We start from the raw sequence: 26,791 nt of genomic DNA, 5'->3' as shown, positions 1-26,791 counted from the left end.
TTATTTTTTTTGTGAGTAGTCCTTTGAGTAGTCCCATTCTCCCAAGAAAGAGCGTACTTTGAAGTCATAATTGAATACTTATTTATAGTCAAAAGAGCATACTTCAGTCTTTTGTGTGTAAACTTTTTTAGCAGTGTGCGTAGTTCAACGTCAAAACAATGGCTGCATGCAATTTCGTTATAATTTAGCATGCGCCCTTTTCAGATATAGGGATTTTTCTTGTCAAAGTTTCTCATCCGTTTGTGTGCCGGGACTGAAGCTTCAAACATTTTTTGTGGCAACATTTTCTTGCAATTTTTACAAATTCTGCTAAAAATTACTTACCAATTTCAATCCTAAACTCAATCAGAATCAGTGTGGCGTCAATTCCGCTGTTTTTCTAACATCGTCTGTTCCAGGTGACCTGACTGCCTTCACCAAATGGCGCCTCCCGAAAAAGTAGTGTTGGAAACCATTTTTCTTTTCTCACCACTCCAACAGAACCCAGTGATCTGAGGAAATTCTAATCCGCTGCCATATTGCTGCCGACGGAAGCAAACTGGCGATGAATCGTAAGGAGTTGATCTACGTGGAGAACATTTCTCCCACCAGCAGCGAGCAGAATCTGCAGGTGTACTTGGAAAAGTTCGCCCCGGTGCAGGCGGTGTACTTTCTGCGGGAGAAGCAATGTACGAAGCGTTCGATTGCGGCGTTCCTACGGGTAGCCAACGAAACTGATCGCGACATCATCATGCTGCGGAACCAGCAGAACTATCGCGGCAAACGGTTGTTTATGCTGCAGGCCGATCGACCGCACGACTACCAGGCCGACCACACGGTCATCGTGCGCAACATCACTACCAGTGAGTACTATTTTTATAGCATTTCCAAATAGCTCTAATGGTTTTAGAGAAAACTAAAGCAAAATAAAAAAGTGCTAGGTATAGGAATATTCGCGCTTAAGAGCATACGATCAAATATGTTTGGTAAACATGAATAACTTTCCCAGGAAGATGCAGTTTATGTTTATGCAAATTAAGACCATTTTACAGTTTTAAACCTCTTTATACACGGTCAAACATGTTGGACAAACATTGGCTTTTTTCCGAAAATAAAACAGACAAGATGACGCAGCGTTCGATGCCGATTTCACCCGGAGTCACGTACTGCGTATATTCCAAAAACCGCGTAAAAAACAACTTCAACAAAAATCGCAGTTTTCGTGTATTTTCGACCTTTTTGAACATCAGCATAAAGGCGACCCTTTTGTACCCTATGAAGGTCTTGCAATCAGATTTGATTTTGTCCAAAGTACCTACCTACACGCTTAGTTCGGATAATCTAAAAGTCGGTAAAAAATACCGATAATCGAACTAAAGTGCACATACCTAAAATGTAGGTTCTCATCGATTACCTAAAGTAAGGTAGTGGTGGTTTTTCAAGAATTATCGTAACGTTGAAAATTACCGATTGTTCGGTTTTTATTTAGTCTTTTGTTTAAAGAAAAACAAAATTCTTCAATTAATTAATTTTTTTTACGTAGAATACATCCTTCGGGAGAACATAGGGAGGTCATTCTGCAGAATCAAATTTGAGACCGTCACGAAAAGTGGTCAGGAAGTATGGGTTAATAACTCAGCCATGTTCCAACCAATTTTAATGATTTTTGTATCAATCGATCGACAAACTCTTTAAGATTTCGCACATTAATTGAATAAAAACGCTAAACTATTGAACATTGAATTTTGTCAGACTCTGTTGAAAACTGTTATATTCAGTTAATTTCCTACATTTCGGCTATTAGTTATGTGGCGCGTGAATTGATAAATGTTAAAAATCAAATTCGAAAAATGATTTAAGGCAAGAAACCTATAATTACTGTTCTGAGCCTTTGCACTCTAATAGGGAACGGTTCGCCACTACATCTCATAGCTCCTATTTCCATCCCATCAAAAACAAAGCAAAGAAAAGGTATTGTGTTTGTTTATTATTTTGTGATTTTTTCAGCAGTAAGCACGCATGTTGACAAAAGAACCGACGAATTTGATGTCGTATTTCTTTGTTTAGCGATGAGATGGATATATGTACAGTGAGATTGAGATAGGAACAGTTCCCCTACGTAATTCTGCGTTGATTTTGCGGTCGTGTCTCTGATACGATTCTATGACACTGCCCTGAATGTCACTAACCTGAACGCCAGTACCCCGAAAGGCGATTGCCCTGAATAACCCGTTACCCTGAATGGTCACTACCCTGAATTATCATTACCCCGAATTTGTCAAACAAAAAAACATTTAGGGGGAAAGACAGCTTTGGCAGGTTTTGTTCTATTATTGGTAGGGGGTTTTTGTCGACCGAATTTTATGAAATTTGGCCACAATATTCTTTGATATGCAAAGAATGTTTAGGCTAAAATTGAGCCTAGTCAGTCTTAAAAAAAAACCCTGCCAATAATAGAACAAAACCTGCCAAAGCCGTCATTCCCTCTACTCACTTTCTTGCTCACTTTATTACTTTATTAGATTGCGTTTCAATAATGAAGTTGAAAATAGAAACTTATCAGTAAAAAATAACACATTCAAAATAATTACAGTATGAGTCATTCAATAACCCGTCTTATTCCGGGCTACCGCATTGTTTGAAAGGAGGAAACATTTACTTTTTCGTCTCATCCCGGCCAAATGCGTGCTTTAAATGAAGTTATTTATTCTTACACCTTATTCCTGGTAAATGTGAGCTTTAAACGAAGGAGGCATACACTCTTTCGCCTTGTTCCGGGCAAGTGCGTTGAGTGCGTACTTTAAATGAAGGTGTCATTTACTCCCCCACTTTATTCCGGGCAGATGCGTGCTTTTAAAGAAGGAAGCATTATTGTTTGTGCTAATCACCGCGAGTTTACTAATTAATTAATCCGCCAGATTGGCGAGAAAAGTCGATCTAGCGGATTAATTCATAAAGGAAGCATTATTCCGGAGAAGCGGATACTTTAAAAGAAGGTGTCATTTACTCTTTCGCATTAGTTCTGGCAAATGCGTGTTTTAAAAGGAGGAGGCGTTCATTGTTTCGCATTAAGAGTTCCGCACATAGGATTCGTTTGCGTTGCGTTTTACAAAATGTGCCAAACGCAAACGTATCCTATGTGCGGGCCTCTTTACTCTGGGCAAGCGCGTGTTTTAAAGGGTGTCATTTACCACTTTATTCCGGGCAGATGCGTGCTTTAAAAGAAGGAGGCATTCAATCACGCAAAAAAAAAACTACGTTAAAAACAAACATATTTTAGGTAAATTTTCATTATTATTCGTTCGTTCGTTTGTTGTGAAAAACAGAATTGAATGCACAAAAGTACGTATTTTCATTGAAATTTGGTTTCTCTCCTCTGCAAAGCTGAATTTCGGCTCCTCTCTTTTAGAATAAAGTTTGATTTTGCTGAAATATGCCTTATAGAATGCATGTGGCTTGTTGAATTTTATTTGGCAAGTACATTTGTTGTGAAAAACGGAATTTAATTCACAAAAGTACGTATTTTAATATAAATTTAGTTTCTCTCTGCAAAGCTAAATTTCGGCTCCCATTTTAAGAATAATGTTTGAATTTTGTAGAATGGGCCTTGTAGAATGCATGTGGGTTGCTGGATTTCATTTGGCACGTTTCTTTGTTGTGAAAAACGGAATTTCATTCACAAAGTACGTATTTTCATAGAAATTTGGTTTCTCTCTGCAAAGCTAAATTTCGGCTCCCCATTTGAAGAATAATGTTTGAACTTTGTAGAATGGGCCTTGTAGAATGCATGCGGGTTGCTGGATTTCATTTGGCTCGTTCGTTTGTTGTGAAAAACAGAATTAAATACACAAAAGTACGTATTTTTATAGAAATTTGTTTTCTTTCCTCTGCAAAGCTGAATTTTGGCTCCTCACTTTCAGAATAAAGCTGGAATTTTGTAGAATGCGCCTTGAAGAATGCATGTGGGAAGTTGGATTACATTTGGCACGTTCATTTGTTGGGAAAAACGGAATTTAATTCACAAAGGTACGTATTTTCAAAGAAATTTGGATTCTCTGCTCTGCAAAGCTGAATTTCGGCTCCTCACCTTTAGAATAACGTTTGAATTTGGTGAAATGGGCCTTGTAGAATGCATGTGAGTTGTTGGATTTCATTTGGCACGTTAATTTGTTGTGAAAAACGGATTTTAATTAACAAAAGTACATATTTTCATAGAAATTGGGCTTCTCGGCTTCGGTTTTGTAAAGCCAAAAATCCATTTTCACAACAAATCAATGCGTCAAATGTCATCTAACCAACCATATGCATTCTGCAAGGCCCATTCTAAAAAATTCAAACTTTATTCTTAAAATGAGGAGCCAAAATTCAGCTTTGCAGGGGAGAGAAACCAAATTTCATTGAAAATACGTACTTTTGTTAATTAAATTCCGTTTTTCACAACAAATGTACACCTGTGTTCAGAATAATAGCAGCGGAAGCCGTTTTCATACAAAATGGTCAACTTTGACAAGCTGTAACATTGCAGCCCGATGATCGATTGAGCTGAAATTTTGGCAGTGAACTACAAATATGATGAATTTTACATACTACGTACCATTTTTTTCGAATGACGCGTTCAAAAATTACGCACTATGTCAAATTGTTAAAAAAATAGCAGTTTTTATTTCCTATTCGAAAAAACTGATACTTACTACGTGTAAACTTCATCATATTTGTAGTTCACTGCCAAAATTTCAGCTCAATCGATCATCGGGCTGCAATGTTACAGCTTGTCAAAGTTGACCATTTTGTATGAAAACGTCTTCCGCTGCTATTATTCTGAACACAGGTGTACGTGTCAAATAAAATCCAACAACCCACATGCATTCAACAAGGCCCATTCTACAAAATTCAAACTTAATTCTTAAAATGAGGAGCCAAAATTCAGCTTTGCAGGGGAGAGAAACCAAATTTCTATGAAAATACGTACTTTTGTGAATGAAATTCCGTTTTTCACAACAAATGAACGTGCCAATGAAATCCATCAACCCATATGCATTCTACAAGGCCCATTCTACAAAATTCAAACTTTATTCTAAAAGTGAGGAGCCGAAATTCAGCTTTGCAGAGGAGAGAAACCAAATGTCTATGAAAATACGAACTTTTGTGAATGAAGATCCGTTTTTTTACAACAACTGGTCGGGATTCAGCCAAACCGCACCAAGCGGCTTTTCGACTGACTTGTGATATTTTGTTTGTACAAGGACAACGGAAATAGTTTCATATCAATTTAAGCGTACATTTGCAGAAGGTTATCCTCAGTTATGGGCAGAGTCTCTTAATTCCCGTGTCCATGAGACAGTGTGCCATGATACAAAATCTCACGTAGCATGGATTCAGTGCGACGAGAGAAGCTAGCACGCACATAAAATAACTGAGTGAGCGTGTCTCAATGTACGTCTCATGAGACTCATCTCATGCGCTAGGAATGCATAGCTGGCGTTATTATTGATATTATTGAATGGAAATTTCCCGCCCAAGCTGTTTTACGCACCTCCGCTGTTGTTTGCTAAGGTTTGCCATGGCAAACAGCGCATGAGCTGATCGCATTGAGATGTCTCAATGCGACTCACCAATGTTAATGTGAGGTACACAAGCTTCGTGAGACTCGCGTGCGCTAAATTTTATGTGCGCGTAGCAGTCGTTGCTCAATCTCATCATTTTTTGTACGCGTGCATGATGTCTGGTTATGGGGTTGGGGATGTTCGATGCGATTTGCGATCAACTAAATCTGCTAAAAGAAAATTTGAACAGAAAAATCGGTAATTTTTCGATGGCGTTTGGTGTGATTTGGCTGAACCCCGACCAAATGTACGTGCCAAATGAAATCCAACAACCCACATGCATTCTACAAGCCCTATTCTACAAAATTCAAACTTTATTCTTAAAATATGGAGCCGAAATTCAGCTTTGCAGAGGAGAGAAACCAAATTTCTATGAAAATACGTACTTTTGTGAATGAAATTCCGTTTTTCACAACAAATGAACGTGCCAAATGAAATCCAGCAACCCACATACATTCTACAAGGCCCATTTCACCAAATTCCAACTTTACTCTGAAAGTGAAGAGAAGAAATTCAGTTTTGCAGAGGAGAGAAACAAAATGTCTATGAAAATACGAACTTTTGTGAATGAAATTCCGTTTTTCACAACAAATGTACGTGCCAAATGAAATCCAGTAACCCACATGCATTCTATAAGGCATATTTCACCAAATTCAAACTTTATTCTAAAAGTGAGGAGTCGAAATTCAGCTTTGCAGAGGAGAGAAACCAAATTTCTATGACAATACGAAAGTACGAATTAAAATGCGTTTATCTCAAAAATTGGACGTGTTACAGAAAATCTGAATACGTTCCTGAATTCAGCGTAAAAATCTATTGAGAACATTGAAAATGGTTGAAGGAGCGAAAAAGTTCAATTTTGTTGGATAGTGTTATTAAAAAGTAACATTATTACCAACTTGCCAAAGAGTAGTTATAAAACACCTTTTATGTAGTTCACCTTATCCTGCTCCAGAGGCACTCGAGAGGCGGGCTGATCAGAATCAATAGATGATTCTGTATCCAATAGTTCGCTTGGTTCTTCCGACATGCTAGGAACTATGGTTTTGCGAGGGCGGCCTTTCGGGTCGTTCTAAACCCTCCCGGTCAAAGATCGCCCGTTAAATCCCTCTTGCCAAAGGTTCATCATTATGAATTTCACAAATAAATTATCGGGGTCCTTTGCATCAACAGACCATGCAAATAGCATTTCGTTGTTAGACACTATTATTATTTCCAGTTATCAAAATATGATATTTGCTAGTGTACTCTGCAATTCTATATCAAAATGGAAGTGTTGGCTTGAGAAATGGATTGCGAGTGATTTGACTATGCGTCCAATTTGGGAATCATAGTGCTCATTCAGTAACCACCAGGTTGCGAAGGCCGACGGAGGTCCTTCGTAGCTTAGTCTAGCGTACTGTAGGATCATGGGCTCGAGTCCCATCGAAGGGAAAGTGGTTACCTCGAATACATTTTTCAAATCAATATTTCCACATAATGTATGTACATATTCACATATGAGTTTTTCACAACTTTGTAAGTTAATTTCAATTTGTTGAGCGGGCTTGGTAGTCATATGGCTACTGCTTCTGCCTCATACGCAGGAGGTCGTGGGTTCAATCCCAGGTCCGTTCCATTCTCCTACTTTGTATCTTTCTCTATATTTCTCATGTTCTAGCAATCGCTAGAACTGGAAATGGACTTCCATACCGTTTCCATCTCAATTCCTATACCTTCAACTTGAATGTTCTAACAGTAATCTGCTAGAATTGGAAATGAACTATAAAAGCGCGTTTCCAAACATCCAATTAGAAATTCCATCAGTTGCTTTCTCCTATCTATCACATTGGCAGCCACCACGACGGACCTCTGCCTCTCGAACCTAACCCAAAAATTCCAACAAATTCCGCATGAACTCGTGGCAAGTGCAGAGGTATATTCGGCTTGCCGTGGGCGAGTGATTGCATCATCATTTCCTCCCCCTTCCCTACATTGACTTGCATTCTGACGTGACAGGCGCCAGTATGACTTAACAAATGAGATCACCAGTACTTTGTACATTGAATGTGAGCTAGTCCCAAGCAAACATCTGTTGGTCCCTGTGCAAGAACAGCTGATCTGGTCATAATGGAGTAGCAACTACGAGCAGTCAATCAAGCTCAAGCTCAAGCTCAAGCTTTCTAAATTAATTTCAATTTGTTATACGTGATCTGAATAGGCTATTACGAAGCTAATAATTATTTCTTCATGCACAATCCGATTCTGTGTGTGGTTCGGAACTCCCCACATCCACTACATCTTACCTTAGCAAAATATATAATAACTAGCTGACCCGGCCCACTTTGGCTCGCCCCAAAACTGGTCAGTTTGCTGATATATTTTTTTACGTAAAAAATTTATCTAAAAAACAAAACGGTTATTCAAAATATTTTTTTTGACATTTTTTTATCATGACACTTTTTGAATTAATTTAGTAGCCAAACAAAAAATAACAAAAATCGATCTTTCCGTTATCTGATGGTAATGTCAACTTAGATGACATGATTTGAAATTATCATACAAAATGCACGATAAACCATTTCATCGGAGAGATTGTATTTTGAATTTTGATTGTCAATTTCAACTTCATCTTAAATAAAAGAAGGAAAGGAATATAAATTAGCAAAAATTGAGCTGTCTATTCTTGAGTCGGTCTATTCGCGGTGGTATAAATGCCAACTTTGTTTTATATATATAGATATCGCGTTATTTGATTGTTCGAAAAAAAAAAATGCTCGAGAATCTTTATGCTTAGACATTGATCAAAAGGAGCATGTCGTTGATTATGTGTGGGTTTGCTTTTACACGTCTTAATCATTTTTGTTCACGCAAAACCGCTAAGCGCTAAAACTAATTTCCGTTAAAGTCATTTTTACGCGGTTTTTGGGATTTGTGCAGTTTTCCAGTGTACACTCAAGTCGAAAAAACAGCGTTAATCCTAAGAACCATGTAAAAATAATTGGTACTTAAAATACGCGTAAAAGTATAATATTGGTACAATAAAAGTTAAAAAATTTACTGAATATTTATATCATTTATGAATTAAAAATCTAATCCACATTGTTTATTTCATGTTTCAGAAATCTCTGAAGAGAATTTGTTTGAACACTTTGAGGATTGTGGCAAAATAGCGTTCCTGCAAATTCGTACGGACGATTTTGCATATGTCGCATTTGAGGATAAAACGTCTGTGCGTAACGCTGTGAACAAGAACAACCAACCTTTAAAAGGATCGAACCTTAAGATTCAACTTCTTACCCGTAACCTAGATATTATGATAGTGAATCTGGATACGCTATGCTCCCGTATGCCTGACTTATATCGAAAGTTGGTTTTGCCACTGGAGCCAAGAGCTTCTAACGGTCAGCAACAGCAGCCTGTTGGACAAACTCAACCAACTGCAGTAGAGCAGCAATCGAAATCCCAACCTACCCAACAGCAGCAGCAATCTCAAAAATCAAGACAACAACAGGAGCAACAGCAACGAGAAAACCAACAACGGGAAAATCAACAACGGGAAAACCAACAACGTCAGCAACAGATACAGAGAGAAAACCAACAACGGCAGCAACAATTACAGCGCGAAAATCAACAGCGTCAGCAACAACAGCGGGAAAATCAACAACGTCAGCAACAACAACAAGCTCAGCAGCAAAGACTGCAGCAGCAACAGCAATTACTACAACAACAGAAACCACTTCCCCAGCGGCAGCAAAACCAACGCCAGCTTCAAAATCAACAACAACAACTACAACAGCAGATCCAAATGTTGAAGGACAAGGCCAATGCCCTCGCCGAAAAACAGCAACAACAGAAACAAGCCCCGGCTCAACAGCCGCCCAAATCGGAACCGGTTGTCATTGAGGAGGAACCGCCGAAAAAGCAAAACGAAACCGAAACAAACCTCAATACATCCGATACCGATGACGTGCAGATCGTCGAAGTGATGGAAACGCAGGAAATCATCGAAGATGACGACGATGATACGGATGTTCAGATCGTGGAAAAACCATTGGTGGATCCCATTCCATCGGAGTACCAGCGGAAACCGGACGATGTGATGCGTCCGCTCAAAGCCTCCGAGGTGGTGATGAAAGATGTGTTGAACCTTAAGGGTGAAGACGATCGTCGGGCCGGTAAGTGTAATACAATCGAACGTCGAATCAGGGGTCTCGGTCTCGTTAATTAATAATATTTGTGTCATCGAATATTGGTTGTGTTTGTGTGTATCCACCAGTTATTGTTATCACGTTATCACGAAGGGAAGCTGCCAAGTGATTTCACACAACCATTATTCGTACCGCCAAATCAGCCTATTAATTCGTTTACGTTGTCGTACATTTCTTTGCAGTGTGGGTCAACAACATTCAACCGGAAACACGTCGACTTGATCTGGTGATGTACTTGGAACAGTTTGGTGATGTGATGCATTGCAAAGTGGGAAACTCGAAAAATTGTGCGTTCACCCGTTGGGCCAAGGTATTGTTCAGCAGCGAGGATGCTGCTGCCAGAGCAGCGGAATATTTCGTGCATCCGTTCCAAGGACGGTACCTGTTTGTGTTACACTGCACTAAATTCGTCGTCGAAGAACCCGGAAAGGTGTTTGCGATCGATTTCCTGTCGAAGTGTAAGTATGATAAACATTATGTACTGCCATATTGATTGGCGAATCACATACCCCAGACGTTCGCATAACAGACGTCTGAAATCTGCACTGACGTCTGCATTTCACGCGCAATGCACTTGACTAATCGGATGCCTGTGATGTGCCAGGTGGTCAGAATAGCGCTAATAAGTTTTTTTTTCTTTTCAAAGATAGTTTGAACGAATGCGTAAGAAGTATTCTCAACGCGAATGGCGATCCAGACCCATTCAATGGAGCAAGCTGGAATAGCTGCTCAGTACATGTTGCGAACCAGCAAAACATGAGCAACAATATGTTCTGGATAAAAAAATAATATTGCCTTTGATGTTGCTTCGAAAGTATCAAATTGAAATTTGATTTTAAAAAATCGAAGGCATACACAATCAGCACTACTTGTTAGCCAAGTGGTTACATCTGGTGGTGATATCCTTGTTGTTTGGTTATGAAAACGCAGAAAAGCTTCTTCAAATCGAAGATCGCTTAAATAATTATATGCATAGAGAATGGGTGGCTATCTCCACCTCTGTCCATTTCGATGGTGGTGCGCTTCGTACCAAGATTCATCTGGGAATAGCGGCCACTGATGTGTAGTCAGTCTAAGCTAAGCTAATGCTAATAAAACAATTACGTTTCTTTGCACTGATTCATTATGGTGCTTGTTGCATGATATTTGACTATATAAATGAAAGTTTATCCTGTTGATAACTTCAATACTGTTTCTGTTCCAAGTGATATGCCAATAAGCTTTTCACCCTTATTCTTGTTTACGTACGAACGCGCTTGCAAACGAAAGCTAATGCGCATTCTCGTTTACGCCAGCAAAATCAAATGGAGAAACGATTCGTTCGTCCGTAAACAAGAATAGGGGTGTTTAAGACTACCCAATTAAACTTGAAAGTGATAGTTCGGTTATGAACATCTACTGGGATCGGCAAAAAGGTACAGCAACCGTTCGCTAACTGGGCTAAAACCAAGGGCCTCATACGCCTGTCACTGGCGAACAAAGCTCGTGTACTCTGCATCGAAGCTTAGAACCGGTGTTAGGGCGCAATCGTTAATGTGAACATTTTTATATTCGGTTAGTTACTGCAAATAAATTCTTTTTCGAGTCCCTATAATCAAGCAGGTATTGAGTGTTTAATTTTGATAAAATATCGAAAACAAAAGTGTGCATAAAATTTGCCTCGCCATAACAAAAAGGTGGTGGAGAATTGACACTGTTGTTCGCATTTTAGAACCAAATCCAGATGTCGCACATGTCGGGGTAGGGATTCAGTGCTCCGCCTTCTCCCCGGCTAAAACACCAGCCCAGTTAACGAACGCCGCTTTTTAACTGGGCTGACGAGGGAATTCGCGATGCATTTTTGTGATCGTGTTTTACATGAAGCTTAAAAAATATACCATTTAGAATCCCCTCGTCACCGAGACTTTGTTGTTGTTTTTTGACGGATAATTGCTTTTTAACTGCGGGCTTTTGCCCAGTTAGCGAACGCTCAGTTAAAAAACAGACCATTTAAAAAGCGCCCAGTTAGCGAACTGTTGCTGTATCGTATTTTACAATCACCACTGATGCGTCAGCTCAAGATATATTTATTTGGCAGAAGATCAGATATTGGTCGATACAAAGCTGAACACAAGCACCTGAACCATGGCCATTTAAAAAACGATCGCCGATAACTGTCTCAAAAACTATATAATTTTTTGATCGACTCCAAAAAAAGACAGAATGGAATTTTATAGCAAAACACCTAATTCTTTCATAAGCGACATTAGAAAATTAAATTATCTGCTACCTAGTTGAATTTTTAGAGATCAGGTTTTCGTTTCGATGAGACCTAAGCAAACGTTTTTTAGGCCAAGGGTTTGAATTTAAAAGAGAATGAAAAAAATCTCTGACTATTATTATCTTTGTATACATTTACACGCTTAAAGTCAAGTAGGTACGCATCGCATGAATAATTTTTACACATCACAGCGACGTCTTGGATTAATATTGATAATATTGATTGTATTTTTTCGACAATTCGCTGCCGTAAGACAAAAAAAATAGATCAAGAGTTACATAGCTAGCATTACTTATCAAGGTGAATCCAGATTTATGTAACTATCCAACCACTAATTAAATGCCTTCTTGTGATAACCGTGATATACCGTACAGTGATATACTAGGCCTCTAGCAGAAACAGATGTCACACTAATATTCCTGGGGGAAGCCCATATGGCATTATGCCTTTTGGCAAAATGCCGTTTGGCATGAAGACCGTTTGGCATAATGCAATTTGGCATAACGATTTAAATATCTAAAGGCCATTTGGCATAAAGACCATTTGGCATAAAGACCATTTGGTATAATTTGTAGGGTACCTCGAGGCCATTTGGCATAACGACCGTTTGGCATAATGACCGTTTGGCATAATGACCATTTGGCATAATCCTCGAAAAATGAATTAAATACAACGGGCCGTTTAACAAAACCACCATTTGGCACAAAAAAGGTAATCGTAGAAATATATGGTCGGGGTTCAGCCAAATCGCACCAAGCGCCAACGAAAAATTACGCAATTTTCTACCCAAGCTTTCGTTGCAAGTTTTCGTGATTGCAAATCGTAACGGATATTCCTCAACCCCTCAACTGAGGATATCCTACAACAAATATACGCATGAATTGGTTAGAAATGATTTCCGTTGTTTGTGTACGAGGCTCTTAGGCTCGAGGTTGCGGTAAGACGCGCGGCTACAAAGCAAGACCATGCTGAGGGTGGCTGGGTTCGATTCCCGGTGTCGGTCTAGGTAATTTTCGGATTGGAAATTGTCTCGACTTCCCTGGGCATAAAAGTATCATCGTGTTAGCCTCATGATATACGAATGCAAAAATGGTAACCTGGCTTAGAAATCTCGCAGTTAATAACTGTGGAAGTGCTTAATGAACACTAAGCTGCGAGGCGGCTCTGTCCCAGTGTGGGGATGTAATGCCAATAAGAAGAAGAAGAAGAAGTGTACGAGCAAAATATTACAAGTCAGTCAAAAACCACTTGGTGCGGTTAGGCAGAACCCCGACCATATCGATGTTGCTGTTTCATAAGGGCGAAATTCGCAAACGTAAACATTGACTTCTGCTGATTTCAGGAAGATTAAAGACTTCTGGCGATATTTTCCTCTTCTGGAAGCGGTCCTAGTTGTTGGGAAATTTGCAGGAAAAGGCATTGTTTACGATTGCGAGTATGTATTTGCCCGGGATGAAGCAAAAAAGAAGATGGCTCCTTCTTTAAAAGTACGCATTTGCCCGGGATGAAGCAAAAGAATAGATGACTTCTTTGTATTTACCCGGAATAAGGCAAAAGAGTAAATGATTATTTTTTTTAAAATACGCGTTTGCCCGGGATGAAGCAAAAGAGTAGATGACTCCTTCTTTAAAAGTACGCATTTGCCCGGAATTATGCAAAAGAGTAGATGACTCCTTCTTTAAAATTATGCATTTGCCTGGGATTTTTTGCTCAAACTTTCGTTTAGCAGATTTAATTGATCGCAAATCATATATTATATTCCTCAAAGCCATAACTGAGGATATCCTACTGCAAATGTACGCTTATATTTTTATGAAAATATTTCCGTTGTCCTTGTATGAACAAAATAACAAAAGTCAGTCCAAAAGCCGCTTGGCGCGGTTTGGCTGAACCTCGACCAACTGTACTTCTTTCTATTTTTGTCCCGAGCCATTTTTTAATTCCATTTTTTGTTTGGTTGGTTTTGGTTTTGGTTAGGAGTAAAAGTAAATCACTTCTTAAAATACGCATATGCCCAGAAAAAGACAATAATACAGATGTAAATTGAGCTTCTTCCTAGAGTTTTTATAATTATTTTAATTTTTATGCCAAATGGTCATTATGCCAAATGGTCGTTATGCCAAATGGCCCTAAAATCATTATGACTATTTTTCTTTTATATGCCAAACGGTCGTTATGCCAAATGGTCTTTATGCCAAATGGCCCCTGGCTATTACTCTCGTTATGCCAAATGGCATTATGCAATTTTGCTTGTTCTGATCAATCACGGAGTAACGTTTGCATTAAAAACCCTGATTAATCCATCTAGCGGTGTGGGTATCTTTCTCTTGTAAAAAAAGAATATATCAATGAGTAGTTTTTAGCGTGTTTTGGCCATAAAAAATAGTACTTTGGCCGTAACTTGTGATCCCATAGTCCGATCTGGCCAATTTTCTATAGCAATTATTGGGACATGCTTTCCCGTTGAATTGGACGTCCCCGTCGGAATGGAATTTTATGCGAGCAATTCGGACATTTCAATGTTCCAAAAAGTGTGTTTTTTCCCTCGGTCTTCCACTTCAGCTCTTTGAAGCTTCTTGTCGCTCAGTGTAGTTGGCCATCCCAAACCGGGCTCTCTTTCGATGCTCTTATTGTTGTCTAATAGTGCCCAGATGTTGTAGATGCCGAAAAGGGCGTCCACAAAGTACCGCACGATGTCCGTTGTCGACGCGGTGGGGTGCCGTTCTTTGAAGTTGGAGTTGCTTTACTGTTTTTGCCATCACGGTTAGAGTTCGACTGATAGAGCTGTCAAATTTCGTCTGCTGATTCATGGGTTACTATGATTGATGCTGCTGAGTTTCGTCAGAGCTGGTAAACCCATAAAAAATCGGCAATTTTTGTCCATTTATTTAAATGCAAACGATAGCATATACGAATTTTACAGTCATCATGCTCATGCTCTTCGCTGCAGACGAAAATTGGTCCATGTATCTATTGAGCACTTTCTTCAGAGCAGTTACCTGTATACAAAGATTGGTAATTGTGTGCTATTTCCCGCATGCATTGCATTACCAGATACGATGTAAGCATCGTGCCGTATGTGACGATGCAAAGTCGAAAAAGCTTAATAGGTCTTTCCTCCATACCACAGTTGATAAACCCATTTTTTTCCGCATCTGCACAGAATGCGACTTTATTTGATCGAAAGCGCAGATGTAGATAGCAAGTTTCAAAACATCTCGGATTATCCCCGCAAACAAAACAAGTATTTTTTGGGATAAGCTAGGACATGGGTCCCCGAACTGTGGGTCGCAAAAAACAAATCCTGATTTAACATATGTTTATATTTTGGCCCACAAGTCTCTACCAGCTTTCAAATTAGGATCTAAGTAATAAATGATTAAGGAACTATACGACGTCAACTGCCTTTAGTATCCGAAATTTCGGGAAATTACGAGGAAGTCCAATACAATCCAAATCTAACCCAAATACAATCCAAAACTAATCGAATTTCAATTCAAATCTAATCTAGATTAAATTCTATCCAAATCCAATCCAAACCAAATCTAGTACAAATCCAATACATATCCAATTCAAATTCAATCCAAATCCAGTCCAAATCCAATACAAATCTGAATCCAATTCAAATGCAATGTAAATCCAATCCACATCGATGAGAAAACTTGGTTAATTGTAACTAAACATATTTCAGAGCAAGACAGTTGTAAATAAGGTTCAATGTCGTATTGGTGTTTCTCGCACAGGAACATGTATAGAACAAAATTGATGTCAAATATAGATAACCCATTCTGTTTCACACTGATATAAAAACGTGTAAGAACAAGGCCGTTAAAAAAAATGCTGTACAAAAATTTTGCAAAGTTGCTCCATTTTTCATGTAAAAAAAAATCGGTGGACTGTTGTGCTACCAATAGTAAATGATTTTTTTGTTCGGGATGAACCACTGCGTCCATTTCATTGAACTTTTGTAGTACCCGTGCCATTTGTTAAATACATGTCTTTTTACTTCATTTCTATTCAGAAAAAAATAAAGCAGTCGTTTTTTCTTAGATATTTCTCAAACTTGATATGAGTCCTCTTTAGATTGAGGCTATTTATACCCTTCGAGAAATGGCTTACACCAACTCTCAAAGGCGCACCCCTCAATCAGTCTCGGCTTCAACAAAAAGAGGGATAACACTGATTTTGACCATGCATCGGTACTGAAGTTCAATCATATTTTTGCTCTTCTTATGAGTACCGAATTCCTTTTTGTACAGAGATCTGAATTTGTCATTTCGGAATCTCACCTTTACATCCAGCTCTAATCGGTCAGAGGGTTGAGCAGATCCACCAAATTCGTATTCGCTTCTTTCCTAATAATTCAACGCTATGGAGCTCAGAGGTTCCCCTAGCAGCACACATGTTCCACATAGGTTATTGCAACTTATATCTTATCTGTGTTATATGTGACCGGATTCAGTCACAATCAAGTTGTTGCAACCATTTTTGTCTGACTTGTGCTGCTCGGCACAAACCAAATTGGAAACCAGTCTAAGGTTGAGTTACGTTTTTATAATTCACTCCATTGACTCCATCAAAAAGGTGGGTCATCTAAAAGCAAATTATAGTCGTTCAATACTCTTCCGACAATCACTCATAAGTATTCATAATAGTAAGAACTAGAGCACAGTGTGGTAGATCTTAAATGTGTTTACACTGCATTACGGGAAGTAATTTTTGCCTTTCTCGTACAACAAAGTTGTACCGAAAGGCTATCATTTCACTCCAAAATCGAACTCGGAGACCCATGATGTTATATACCAATCGACTCAGCTCGTTGAGCTGAACAAATGTCTATCTGTCCGTGTGTATGTGTGTGTGTGTGCACACGAAAACCGAAAAACATTAGCTACATATAGTAAAGCCCCAAACGCAATACAACGGAACGGCGACGGAAACGGAAAATTTGACAGTTAGCCCATATATTTTCTGTCAAATTTGCCGTTTCCGTCGCCGTTCCGTTGTATTGCGTTTGGGGCTTAATTCTTAACCGATTTTCTCGCAACAAGTAACATTCGACGGGGACAAATCCTAGTTGATTACTATTGAATATAATCACGATCGGTCATTGCGTCCAAAAGTTATGAAGAAAATTGTGTGTTGAACCATCTACAATTGGTTGGTTGTTTGCATTACAGCGTTTTCAAGAGCCGTAATGTAGGCAATCATTTGTGATGTGTATCACACTAAGGCAAAACCAATGGATTGAATCGAGAAAAGCATCATCACCGCTAGGTGGATTTATCTGTTTTCTATTCCGATATTCATTTCATACTACATACTTACTACCCTTCCCATTTTTATTATCCAAAATTTGTTTAACTTTCTCAACAATTTTCAACTGGTTCGCGTTGAGGGAACACTGGTCCGTACTAGAAATCTTCGTCTTCGTATTGGCATTACATCCCTAAACTGGGACAGAGCCGCCTCGCAGCTTAGTGTTCATTAAGCACTTCCACAGTTATTAACTGCGAGGTTTCTTAGCCAAGTTACCATTTTGCATTCGTATATCATGAGGCTAACACGATGATACCTAATGCCCAGGGAAGTCGAGACAATTTCCAATCCGAAAATTGCCTAGACCGGCACCGGGAATCGAACCCAGCCACTCTCAGCATGATCTTGCTTTGTAGCCGCGCGTCTTACCGCACGGCTAAGGAGGGCCCCGTACTAGAAATACTACAATAAGAGATCGGCGAAGACGCTATCTTGTTTCCAATCGAACCGTCAAAAGCGGTTCCAAAAGACCAATGCAAACTCTAACTTAACCTCACTTATTTTGACAGTTCACAGAGCTTGTTTACAAGGTGTTAGAAGAAAAATCGATGAGGAGAAAATTAAAATTCATATTTTTAGTTTAATAATACTGTGATCCGGATATCTCAATGATAATCTTTGCATTCAGCATAAAATCAATCGCAAAGGACATCTACATGCGAATAAAAAGACGAAACAATTTTATCGGAAGCTTCGCCGGAAGCTAAGTCCCGGTGAAAAAGCTCTGTGAACTGTCAACTTACGTCATCATGCACTGGTCCATTCGACTTGTTTACATTTTGTATCCATAAGAAGGAAGCAAAAAGTTCAAGTGCTGCCAGTCTTATTTTTACGATATCGTGCATTTTCATACGTTGCCATTTTGACAGTTTTTCACTCCGCCGGTCTCTGGTTCAAGGGTGTTTAGTAATCTGAATTCGATCATTTAGTAATTTGTCGATAACTCATTCCAGAGGCTAAATTTTAAAATGTTTTGTATGGAGAACTTCTAATGCGAAGGTTTTTCTACAACGCTGAATAACAGGTCGATGTTTGAATTCCGCTATTACGAAGTAAAGGCGACAGTTGCAGTAACTCATACTAAATGATAACAAAATTTCAATAATTTAGTATAAGTTACTGCTACTAGCGCTATAGCTCCGTTATTGATGAAATTCAAAGAACAAGTTGTTAGTCAGAGTTGTAGAGAAACCTTCGCACTACAAGTTCAGCATACAACACATATTGCTATTTTGCCTCTAGAATGTGCTATTTACAAACTACTAAACAATAGAACGCAGATTACTAAATGATCGATAACATCCTTGCAAGTATATTGTATACCTTTTCTTTGTACACAATTGATCGCTTGCAATTGTGTTATAATTGATAGCGCAAAGCGATTTCTTTGTCTATCATGCCAATTAGTACACAATTGCGGGTATTATGCAGTTGGATGCTTTTAACATTCTCATAATAAATCTTCAACCAACAAAAGCTTGATTTTTCCAACATCGGGACGTATTGGAAGCACACTAAAATCAATCACCGTTGTAGAAAATAAAACTGACGGGAAGTACTTGATTTAAACTGTCTATTATCTAATGAAGTTTCTGTAATGAATGTCAACATTTTCAATTTTGAAAAACATACCTTCTGCAATATTCATAATGCAGTTTCCAAAATATACATGTTCTTCTCTGTAACGCACATCTTTGTGGACCAAACGAAAAATAAGAAACATAAACTGACGAAATCATCGACAAAAACAGACCTCGTTTAGAAATTGACCAATATTTAATTTTATGTGATATAGATTAGATATAGATGTACTTGCTTTTACGTAGCAAGATAGGATATTTGAACCATTTGCCTAGTTTCGGCCGTTCCGTATCTATTCAGCAAATCATCAGCGCCAAAATGCTTGCTTTCTTCGTTGGATCAGTTGTTACCCTGTCAACGTCGATTCCTTCACATTGGCGTAGAAAGGCTCTCCAACAGCTCTCCGCTCTCGCCCAAACTAAAAGTGTTTGGTAGGATGTTGCGGTTTTCGCAGATGGCTTCGAATAGGGTGATCGGGGCAATATGGGCCACCTAAAGAAATCGTTCCGAAAAGCGCCGAAAAACTCAAAAGAACATCGTTTAAATGTAGTTGACTTATACTAGAGAATGTTTCCTTTCATATTACGTCGATGAATGACGAAAAAAGCGTTTGGAAATTGTTGGAATGCACTTTTGAAAATGTATTGATTTCAATGTGTGTTCCCGACTATACGGGGCAATATGAGCCACCATTTGGGGCAGTATGGGCCACCCATCCAAAACCTTTATTTAGGCGAAAAAAGTATCGTAATATGGAAGAATATGATATTCCTACAACAGTTGTGAGTATTCCATACCAAATAAAATTAAAAAACCGTACAACAGCGGACTGAACCGATTTGTCACTCTTCACCGTTTGAACAGCCACATTTCAATTGGTCAATGATCATTTTTTCTGTTTCAATCGCAGTAATGCGCTGTTGTAATTTTTCCGTAATGAATCTTACATATATGATAATATTCTTGTATTTGACTACTGAAATTTAAACTTGTTCGCATTTTAAGGCCTGATATCTTGCTCTGTGCAGGTATGCCCATATTGCCCCATAGAGACCGGTTTTGGGAAAAAAAAGTTTTATGATAAATTCAGATTTGTATCAATACAAACATGTGTGCACAATATTCAATTTTAATATATCTTTTGATTGTGGTGTATTTTTGACCTGTATTTTAATCAGTTTTGTGTCAAAACCTTATTTATAAACTTCAAATCTTATAATAATTTTGCCTATGCAGAGGAAATTTACATTTTCAAGTGTATTTTCATGTTTGAATTGAATTTTAATGCGGTTTTCACGTTGATGCATATGTGGAGCATCCTCTTAAAGATCATATGACTTTTCCATGATAAAACTTGTCAATAAGCTCAAAATGAGGGTGGCTCATATTGCCCCGTATGTTCATATTGCCCCTACTGCCCCTACCAAGCGTAACTTCATTGAGGACTGTCGTGCTGAACGCTATGGTATGACAAATAATAAGCCACTGTAGGGTGCTTCCCCTCATCGCTTAAAACTCTCGCGTGCCTAAGTTAGATGCAATCAATCCCCATATCTCTGCTTCGTATCAATATATTTCTCCGTCTCGTAGTCACAAAATACCGTTCACATTCATCTTTCTACAATGATTCGATTTCGTAGTCGTTCAAGTCTTGCCCATCTGAACTCGCACCGTTGTTAAAAGTACAACACCTTCGAAAAAGCTCGCCTTTCGTTCACATGAGAGGCGGGACTGCAGGAGTAATCCAGGACCATGCGAGTCCCGGAAAGTTAAATATGTCCGCTTCTATTAGCATATCAATCCGGTTCGAAGGACCAAATATTTCTTCAGGAGCTCAGTGGTCGATATAAAAGCTTAATGAGCTGTACTTTTTGTTTTGTTTTACATCCGGTATTTATACCAGTGAGGATTTTTTTTTATATTGCTTATTTCCCAAACGGAAATACAAATTGCAAAGCCAATCAAGCAAGAACTTGGTACCCGTAAAAAAAATCGGGCTTCTAATAATTCTATGGTCCTCCACATCAGAGGATAAATAATTCTTTTCCATGAAATTGCAATTCAGAAGAAAAAACAGCATTGCAATTAAACGTCTAGCGAACGTCTACCGAATACGTCTATGTGTATTGCATTAATTAATTATATTCCACGATCAGACCTCGTTTACGAGGACGTTGCCAAGGCGTTCAAACACATCGGAGAAGTGTTCTATATGGTACGGTTGTACGATAACAACTACAAGGTGCGGATTTTCTTCGTCAACGCCGTGGATGAGCAGAAGGTTCTGGCGGTGGGGTCGATCGGCAGTCATCCCATCAAGCTCGAGCTATATGTCGAGAATATGCAGTTGAGGCTACAAAGTAAGTAATAATTATTTTATTAGGTAAGATAAGAGCAGAATCCCCGTCGTTGTGTACCTGCAAGTAAAATTATGAAATGTTTCATAAGTTGGAGAGAACCAGGTGGGAGTTGAATATGATACACGTTCCTCTCTCGCCTCGCCAAAAGTCACGGATAATCGTCGAGGTTGAAGTGACTGTGCTGAAAATGTTTCATGAATTTATTGCAGGGAAGCGTAAAATGGCTATGGGCGATTGTTCTTCACTGTCGTGGGTATTATAATTCCAGTAAAATAGTGAACTTTCAATCATGCACAAACAACAACAAAGGTGAAAATGGAAACACACTTGTGTCTACACCAGCGAAAAACGTGGACGTCTCCAGAATGAACGCGAAACTTTGGAACAGCTGTCTGTACTCTGTGAGGTTTTGAAATAGTTAGGTAATAGTCGTCAGCAGGTTCACGTTGAACCCGATCGTGATAACGAAGCGTGACACATTCTTTGATCTACGAAGAACAGCACAGCAGGTGCAGTCAATTGTTTAGCAGCGCCACTGGTTACAGATTCCTGATCAACATTTTCCGTACAGAAATGAGGATTCATCAAGGCCAACGTGTATCTCATTTAGCTGCACTTTTCAGATATTCAGCGTTCGTATTTTTTCTCCCGTGTTACTGACATTCTAATAGGTCATCGTTAACATAGATGTACCTCTAGTGTCACACCAGCAGAAGATCAGGAATTTCTATCGCAAATGCATCACCGACAACGTGTCTTTTATCAAAAGACAGGGAATGGAGGTTCCAAGGCTACATTATCGGCAGCATTCAACTGAAAGGATTTGCACTAATCAATTGATTGTCTGGAACAATGGATTGCATACTCCCTTAATCAACCGGTTTCCTATATTGAACCGAAAATGAGTTACGATGAAGGACTCATATCTTTGCGAAATGGTATAGAGAGTGTTCGCTATTAGAAATATTCTCTTTCATCGGTAATATCTATTTTACCTGGAACAACTGGTAGATCAACACTATTGAAAAAGCATGAGTGCTGATTAGCGCATGATGGGAATGCAGGAAATGAAGAATGAATGCGGAGTCGTTCCAAATATGCTGAATGTCATTGGTCATCGCTGCAGGGGGAAGCCTATCGCTGGAACACAATATACGGAGAGCCTTATTTCTTCTGGGCGGAGATCGCTGAGATCATTGACAATCAATTTTACTAAGAATTTTGTCAACATCACTGTTCCGAAGAGTTTGAAGATACACAACATCGCATCTGGTCCACTATCAGTTGCCACGCTCCACAATCTGTTCTACTGAAGCATAATGATGAATTATAAGAAGTTTAACATAGGGATCATTTTGCATCGAACGACCCATCGTTTAAGGTTTTTGGTAAAAGATTCCATCAACAGGAAACATTGAGATCGCAACAAATTGAAGAATGCTGCGATCTAGCATTGCTACTCGTTTCCATGAAGGTGAATTAATTCATCAATAACAGATTGCTGGCGAGGTTTAGCTCGATACACAATATCGTAATCTAATTGACGACAAGCGAGCAGTCTGACAGCATTGCGACAAATCATTTGCCATCATTACTAAGTAGGAAGAAAATGCAGTGTATTCTCGTCTATCAAAGGTATGATATTCTGTACTGCGGTTCAAAACACTCAAGAAGGGCGTGTTATGGAAGAAGCCTCTCGTAAGTTGGAACACAGCCCAATGCCGAAATAGAAGTGGATCTTATGATCTACCTTCGCGAGACTGACCAGAGATTATTTAATAACATCATAACAGTACTCGTATATCTAGAAGTTGATAGAAAGCGTAGATCTTCGAATTGTGAATAAAGCGAACAGTTCAAAACATGTTAGACGCTATAAGAATAAGAATATTCAACTTGAAATACAATTGAATATCAGATAACCATTGGATTGTCTAGTCTAACTAGTTCGGGAGTTTTATATGTAGAAAGAGAATGCTTTAGCTAACTCCTGAAGTGTCGAGTCTTTCCTATGAACTCCATGGCGAAAGCGAACGACATTTTGTCTATTTTCATTTTTATATCCGCTTGCTGAACTGAGCAGATCACGTTTTTTGTTTCATCCGAAACTATAAATAAAAAAAAAAATGGTAACGTGTTAATCAGTCGCTTAAAACGCTTGGAGTGTAAATCCCACTCAACGTTCACACACAAAACGCTTCCAAGGTATCAACGAATAGGTTGGTATATTCGCATAATCAATTAAACGATGTCCATCGCATACTGCGTATGTCTCGGCTTTATCAACCAATGTGCAAATCAATCTTCCAATTTTCTGTAGACTGTATTCAAGTTCAAATCGTAACGCTCAAACTAATTGAACAGTCCAGCATGGTCATGTTCAACGATTGGATGTCGGTTGCGTTAGCAAAATCGGGATCTGGTTATTTGCGGGATGCTGAAGAGTTCTAGGTTTGCCGTAGAGCTGGGTGAGCTCGTGGTTCATCCTTCGCCACCACACACCGTCTTCTTGCACACCGTCAAAGATGGTCCTAAGCCAGGGGTGGCCATCGTTCACTTTCAATCAGGCGAGCGTGTAGGCCAGAAGTACTAACGGAGTTGCCAAGTAAAATTTTTGAACCCGGAAAGTTAGTGCGAGAAGTTGAATAGACATTTTTCTGTCGAGTCCCAGAACCGCCAATTCACGCTACGGTCAGTGACCTTGGTCATAAAAGGACCTAGAAGTAAAGGACAATTGTACCTCTGACCGAGAGCAACTAGCGTCGGAGGAAGACATACTCGGACTGTGGCCCTAAAAATTTACCCTTCACGGTTTAACAAAGGGCGGCCTTGCCGTCGTCAACCGGTTTCGTTAGAAGGAAGCATCTGTGCATCCGAACCGACTCCACATCGCTGAAGACCACTATTACAGCACACCTTAAACCAGTATAGTCCCTAGTTAACCCCAACCGACTGGCCATCTGGAAGTTCCTTGAGGGAGGTGTAGCAGGGAATCAGCCGGATTGAACCCGGTAACCCACAGCGAGCGCACGCAGGATTGATCGACGTGAAGATACGTGCCGTAAGCCCTATGGAATCAAAGCCCCTACGGTTGTCCAGTAGTGCGCCGAAGCTGTAACTTTAAGAAATTCCAATCAATAGCGTGCAATTTTTACTTACGACAAAAGTTTTAACGAAACCTCAAAAACAGATCGGTTTTTTTTTTCATATACCTAGATGTTTGTATTCCTAAAAAAGGACATTCGTAAAATCAGTTTAAAATCAGAATTTTATTTCCATATTCACACAAATCACCTACATCTCCTGTCGGAAGGAGAAGGAGATCCAACAAGCTGAGGTACTGTAAATGGCGGAATCAATATTTAGTGACACCGATTACGATGATCTCGTAAAAACCGATGGGCACGCTGCATTTTCATCATTTAGAAGAAGCGGAGTACTGCCCTAAACAACTACGAGGACTGAGATGATTGATCGACGTAAAAATATACCGGCGTTGGTAAGAAAAGCCGTGGCCAAGAGGGATGATCGGGATACTAAAAGACGATGGAAAACTACACAAGCAGTTTGCAACGGTGTTCATTCTTTTTCCAATCTAGAAGAGAATGTTTATTGAAGAAATCTGACAGTATCAAGCAACAGTAGATTTATAAATCACCGTCGATCACTTATCGTGAATACAATTTGGACCAACAAGTTTCGGTTTAGGGGTTTTTATGGTAGGTATTGCAGTTTTACTACGTTTCCATGGGAGATAGGACCAGTTATGATTTGTGTTCGTGTTCATCCGCTCAATGAAACAGAACAGATTCAACGTAAGGGGTATCTATTCTACGTTTGTCTAATGTCATACTTTTCTAACTTTTGTAGAAACGGTTGCCAACGAGCTCAGAGCGGCACGTGAAATAATGGATGCGGCAATGGAAGCTCGCAAGGCCAAGATTAATGCAATCTACAAGCAGGAAGCGCTCGATCGGTGTGATCCTCGAGAGTACACCAATCCCGATCCCAAAACCAGTCCTTTTGAAGGTACGTTTTTTTTAAACCACGAATTTTCATACGACTTATAACACATTTCCTTCAGTCATCATCTACAATGTTCCCGTGGGCACGACGGATCAGCAGATCAAACGCTACTTCAAATCCATCGGTGAACCGACGGCGATCCGTCGGGAAACGATGCACACTGAGACGCATGAAGTGCGGGAGGTCGAGTCTGTCTACGTCGGGTTCAGTAGGCTTTCGATGGCCATGCAGGCTGCCGAGATCCCCCCGGAGAAAAAGCTCAACTCGTTCAATCCGTTCATTTTCCTCGCAACGACACAAGCCGCCATGAACGATGGGAACACGCTGCGGCTGTTCTTCAACAATTGTAAGGATTAAAATGAGTAAAAAAAACGAAAGTAATAATAGTTCACTAATGCTATTGTTTTTCAGTTATTACAATCCAGGACATTTACAATGGTTTGATCCATTGCGGTCCGATAAAGTATATCGAGAAGCAAAGGGCCAAGCGTGCGCTGATCATGTTCGGCAATGGAGAGACCGGTATCACGGATGCTAAGAAAATGAACTTCATCGGAAACGTCAAAATCACCGTCAAAGGTAAGTTTTGTTTGTTTTATCTGAGTTGGCACAATTGTACCTCATTTATAAAATCGCGAAGCAGTTGAAAGACATTTATGAGACCAAAATGCGCGTAGGCCCAGCTTGCAAAATAGGTTTTAAGCTTTGGACAACAAAATATGCTCAGAAAATAAGTTTATTTGTTCACATATTCTCTTCTGTAATGTTTGCTATTGCCAAAGTGGATGGAACGGTTTGTTCCAAATGCATTAATTACGATGCTTTTGGAAAAAGCCTGTCACTTTTTTAAAAATCACATTTCCAGAATCTGGAAGCTTTTGTGATATTGCTAGCTATTTAGAGATTACAATTACAAGAATTAATGCGTAAAAAATATTTTCGACAAATATTCCTGGCAAGAGCTTGTTGCACAAAAACCTTACCTAAAACAACATTATGGCTTATAGGGAGTGAGTGTTAGTAATGGACCCCGTGTGTATAATGAACCACCTGAACAAAACCCAAAATAAAACGCTTAAATCGATGATTTTATGCAAACTTCCGTCAAATGAAGATTGTTATGGTCTGGGAAACAGGAGTTTAGTTACATTATCTAATTTGTTAACGTACATATATACGCTAAAAAGGGGCCCTCCTTTGCCTAGCGGTGAGATGCGCGGCTATAAAGCAAGACCATGCTGAGGGTGGCTGGGTTCGATTCCCGGTACCGGTTTAGGCACATTTCGGTTTGGAAATTGTATCGACTTCCCTGGGCATAAAAGTATCATCTGTTAGCCTCAAGATTTTTTTTTCCTTGAGCAAGGGTAAACGGAAATCTGCAACCAAACACCTGAGGAGGTTAACTCAGGTAGTGTGGGGATGGATATGTCATGTAACTCTTATCCGACCCACTAAAATCAAAACCCTTTCGCT

The 26,791-nt window shown here is 39.3% G+C and overlaps 1 protein-coding gene across 5 annotated transcripts in view; it reads left to right on the top strand.

The window, feature by feature from the left end:
• Nucleotides 1–211: 211 nt before the first annotated feature.
• LOC134203312 (uncharacterized) overlaps nt 212–26,791 on the top strand; it is a 73,163-nt gene continuing 46,583 nt past the window's right edge. For 3 of the 5 annotated variants that reach the window (XM_062678204.1, XM_062678197.1, XM_062678189.1), the window contains exons 1-8: nt 212–398; nt 481–842; nt 8,684–9,739; nt 9,955–10,230; nt 21,089–21,292; nt 25,163–25,321; nt 25,377–25,664; nt 25,730–25,897. In XM_062678204.1, coding sequence (XP_062534188.1) covers nt 545–842; nt 8,684–9,739; nt 9,955–10,230; nt 21,089–21,292; nt 25,163–25,321; nt 25,377–25,664; nt 25,730–25,897 — 2,449 coding nt within the window. In that variant the 5' untranslated portion in view covers nt 212–398; nt 481–544. Of the gene's footprint in view, nt 399–480; nt 843–8,683; nt 9,740–9,954; nt 10,231–21,088; nt 21,293–25,162; nt 25,322–25,376; nt 25,665–25,729; nt 25,898–26,791 lie in introns of those variants that run through there. The other 2 variants (XM_062678212.1, XM_062678209.1) reach the window with 2 other exon arrangements.

The sequence above is a fragment of the Armigeres subalbatus genome, chromosome 1, assembly GCF_024139115.2.
Source record: "Armigeres subalbatus isolate Guangzhou_Male chromosome 1, GZ_Asu_2, whole genome shotgun sequence".
Taxonomy (NCBI): domain Eukaryota; kingdom Metazoa; phylum Arthropoda; class Insecta; order Diptera; family Culicidae; genus Armigeres; species Armigeres subalbatus.
The sequence above is the reverse complement of the archived record's forward strand: the minus strand, read 5'-3'. Positions and strand labels throughout refer to the sequence as shown.